Below are 4,055 nucleotides of genomic sequence, written 5' to 3' on the forward strand. Positions count from 1 at the left end.
AATTCAATTTCGCCATCTGATTTAAAAAAAAAATAATAATAAAAATATCACCATAGCATTCTACAGCCAATCTAGTGTGTTACAAAAAATTCTTATGGTCATAAAAGTATTTTACATCTTCTTGATAGCCATTTAACACAAACCAATGTACTGCTCTTTTTTTCCCTATCCACCAACGGATATAGCTACCAATAGTTAAAAATAGACCGACAGTTAAAAAAAATTCACTTTAAACCATTATATTTTCTTTACAGCGGTAGTGAAATTTGAGCAAACAGAAAAGCGAAAAAGGTTACAAACAAAACCCAATTTCCCAAGCCTTTGCTCAACAAGCAATCACTGGAGTTCCGGGCCACCGTAACCTGTGGTGGTGCGCCAGATGGCGAACCGTTCGGTACAATATCTTCCGTGGAATTACGAGATCGCCCCACTTCGATCCCGAACCTCATTCCTCCGAGGCAATGACTAACGATGCCGCATATGAACCAATATTTCCTCGCCTCAGTCAACTCGATTCTGTCGTTCCCGGTCGTGTGCATCGACAAAACTACCCCGCTCGAGTCGCACGATCTGTACGTGCTTTCGCCTACCTCGAACACGTTGTGTTGCCCTTCAACATACTTGAAAACTATACACACACCCCAAAAAATAAAATAAAAAACTTTGTAACACATGATTTTGCTATGTCTAAATGGATTTTCAAGTGTGAAAAAGGATTATACCTAGAACATCACCAACAGTGAAATTCTAGCTTTGTGACCAAGATAGATAATATCCCTGGCTGTCCCATTCATCTTCATCGCCAACAACAAACTCTTCAGATCTTACACACTTCACAAGCAAAGTTGTGTAGATTACTATGGTTAATGATAAGAAACTTAAGGTGTTGAGGGGATTTCTTTCTCTCATGACTTTCTTTTGATATATCTTGGAGGTTTTGTGGCGAGACCTTAATTTGATTTTGAAGTGATTGTGAAAAAAGCGATGGCTTATATATAAAAGGTACACTACTTGATTGTGGTTGATTGTTTCCTATGACTTGTTCCTGCAACTTGATGAAAGCCTGCAAAATTGTTTAGTAATAATGATAAGATTAATATACAAATAATTTAGATCAGAAAATTGCGTGTTGTACTTGTACCAAAATTGAAGAAAGAAAGAAAGAAGAACTGGGTCTCGCCCAAAAAAGAAAGAAATTGAGATCTAGTGAAAAACAATTTGATACTACCTATATTATTTTAATATTCGTTGGATCATTCTGGTCCAGTTACACACTTTTGTTCTTGTTTTTTTTTTTTTTTTTTTTTTTTTTTTTAATTTTAGTTTTACTTTCTGTTTTGTTTTTGTTTGTTTAAAAAAAATATATATATATTGTGAATGAAGTGTAAGTTACCATTGTTTTTTTTTTTTTTTTTTTGACAATTTCAAAGGCAATATGAATATAGCGTTTCTTTCTTGAAATGTTCAATAAAACTGCGCAAGTTTATCGTAAAGATTCGTTTAAATTCTTTTGAATTTGTTTTCAAATTCATATAGTACATTTGGCACATTCACTATTTTATTCTTCGTTATTCATTTAATTGAAAGATTTTTTTTTTCTTCTGATGAAGTGTAAAAATTATATATCTTTATTGTTTACAAATTACGACTCGGTTATAAATTCTACTATACATAACGTGTGTGGAAAAGAATTAGTCATTTCCAAAACGCACTTTTTATATAAGAAATTACCCACTTGAAATTGACCCGTCACAATACATAAGAAAATGAAAAGAAAAAAACGATACAAAATTAAATGATAATGATGGGACTTCCTAACATTATACATGTGGCTCAATCCCCACTGCAGCATTTCAAAAAAAAAAAATGATGGGACTTCCTAACATTATACATGTGGCTCTTAATGGCATGAAGCAGAAAGCAATTATAATAGAGTTATGCTATTTGGCACAACTCACGAGTGGGAACGATCCGCTCGTGAGTTGACACGTGGCAGTTAGTGGCCACGTGTCAACTCAGGGGTGGATCGTTCCCACTCGTGAGTTATGCCAAAAATCGTTTCCCATTATAATAACCTCAATTGGGTCGGGGCATCCGTTGACTGCCTAGCCCGACCTTCTTATTAATGATTTTAAGCTGGTATGGCCCGGCTTGAAAAACAATAAGGCCGAATTAAGCTTGTTTAAGGGAATTACATGGGCTTGAGCCCTCACACCCTGAAAAAAAGTCAAGCCTATCTCAACCATTTTAGAATAGACTATAAAATATTCATTTTTAAAATAAAATATTCTTTTTTAAAATAAAATATATACTTATACATAAAAACAATTCTTCTTCTTTTATTTTTTTTGTAAGAATAATTTTTATTTATAAAACATGTTTTTAGACTTTGATTTAAGTTTATTATTGATGATATAATTTTTAAGATTAAACAAAATATATTGTAAGGATTGAAAGTGAATATTACGCTTTGAGCTTTTTTTTTAGATTTTTTAAAGTTCGGGCTCAAGCCCGTACCTCATCCCCAAAGGCCATAGTCGTAGTCCAAAGTTAGGTTTTATATCACTCTTCGGAATCAACCGCCCATAAAAGAGTATGGGCCATGCTTGAGTCTTGGCCTCCACTTGCCTTGAGAAAGAGCACGAGCCATGTTCATCCTCATGCTTGAGCTTTTTTTTTTTATATAAATTTTTTCAAGATCGGACTCAAGCCCGAACATCATCCCCAAGAACCATAGTCTTAGTCCCAAGTTAGGTCTTATGTCACTCATCGGGCTCAACCGCCTATAAAAGAGCACGGGCCATGCTTGAGTCTAAGCCTCCACTTGGCTTAAGAAAGAGCACGGGCCATGCTCATCCATAGGCTTGAGCTTTTTATACAAATTTTTAAAGCTCGGACTCAAGCCCGAACATCATCACCAAGAACCATAGTCTTAGTCCCAAGTTGGGCCTTATGTTACTCCTCGATCCCAACCCCCCATAAAAGAGCATGGGCCATGCTTCAATCTGGGCCTCCACTTGGCTTGAGAAAGAGTACGGGCCATGCTCATCCCCATGCCTGAGTTTTTATTGAATAAATTTTTTAAAGCTCGGACTCAAACCCGAACCTCATGCCCAAGAACCATAGTCTTAGTCCCAAGTTGGGCCTTATTATTGGGAAGTCACATGTTGGTATCAAACACAAACAATCGGTCCAATACCGATTGTTGAGAAGTCACAAGTTGGTATCAAACATGAACAATAACTCTGATACCAATTGTTGGGAAGTTACAAATTGGTATTAAACACGAAAAATTGTTCTGATACCGATTGATGGGAATATAGGTTTGGTATCGGACACGAACGATCGCTCTGATGCCATTTGATGGGTAAATTACTTCCCTGACGTTAATTACCATTCCCATGTATTGAACACGAACAATCGTTTCAGTATTTCTTATAGGGTAATCAATCTCTTAACCTTTGGAATATGGTTACTAGTGTTGAATAGAAGAAGATGCGGACAATCGCTAATATTCAACGTAAACAATAATTACTAGGATACTCAAAATTATTCAACAACATATCAAATATTTAGACAAGCGTAATCAAGATAAACCATAAGACCATTTAATTATACATACATTTCGGCTCAGTTATAGATCTTCCACGCTCCTAGCTTTGGATCTCCTTGCTTTTGGAATTCTTCTGCGGCTCCTTGCTCTTTGGGTCTTTGAATCTCCAAGATTTCGGACTCCTCGGCGACTCATTTCTCTTTGGATATTTCGGTTCATCAATTGCTCGTTTATTGATCGAAACTAGAGTCTTTTAAGATATGTAATCTCCGGAAGAACAGAGACCAAGGTGTGGGTCAACTCTTTTCTCACTTATTATTCCAGCGAGGTGTCAGAATAATTATTTCTTTCTTTGGGAAGTGGTATGTACGAATTTTCCAACTTTGGGAGAGAGAAAAAAAACATCCAGACCAAAGGGAGAGGGGTTGCTGAATTTGTAGTGTGGAATAAGGCTTAGTTGGGCGATTTTTGCACTACCCAACCCCTTATTTATAGCTTTCCA

The 4,055-nt window shown here is 36.1% G+C and overlaps 1 protein-coding gene across 1 annotated transcript; it reads right to left on the bottom strand.

Annotated features, from left to right (window-relative positions):
* Positions 1-248: 248 nt before the first annotated feature.
* On the bottom strand, positions 249-2,535 carry LOC149387967 (blue copper protein 1a-like). The gene is made up of 3 exons (XM_089622284.1): positions 2,518-2,535; positions 1,012-1,063; positions 249-628 (listed from the first exon to the last, which is right to left on the bottom strand). Exons 1-3 carry the CDS (start codon positions 2,533-2,535, stop codon positions 249-251), a joined length of 450 nt encoding a protein of 149 aa, XP_089478410.1.
* Positions 2,536-4,055: the final 1,520 nt, after the last annotated feature.

This window comes from Urtica dioica, chromosome 8 (assembly GCF_054948205.1).
Source record: "Urtica dioica subsp. dioica isolate 48M chromosome 8, U.dioica_male_clone48M_v1_H2, whole genome shotgun sequence".
NCBI lineage: Eukaryota > Viridiplantae > Streptophyta > Magnoliopsida > Rosales > Urticaceae > Urtica > Urtica dioica.

Coding starts and splice junctions, on each gene's coding strand:
- LOC149387967 (XM_089622284.1), bottom strand. Junction 629..1,011: donor AAACAATCAACCACAATCAA/GTAGTGTACCTT, acceptor GTGTGTGTATAG/TTTTCAAGTATGTTGAAGGG.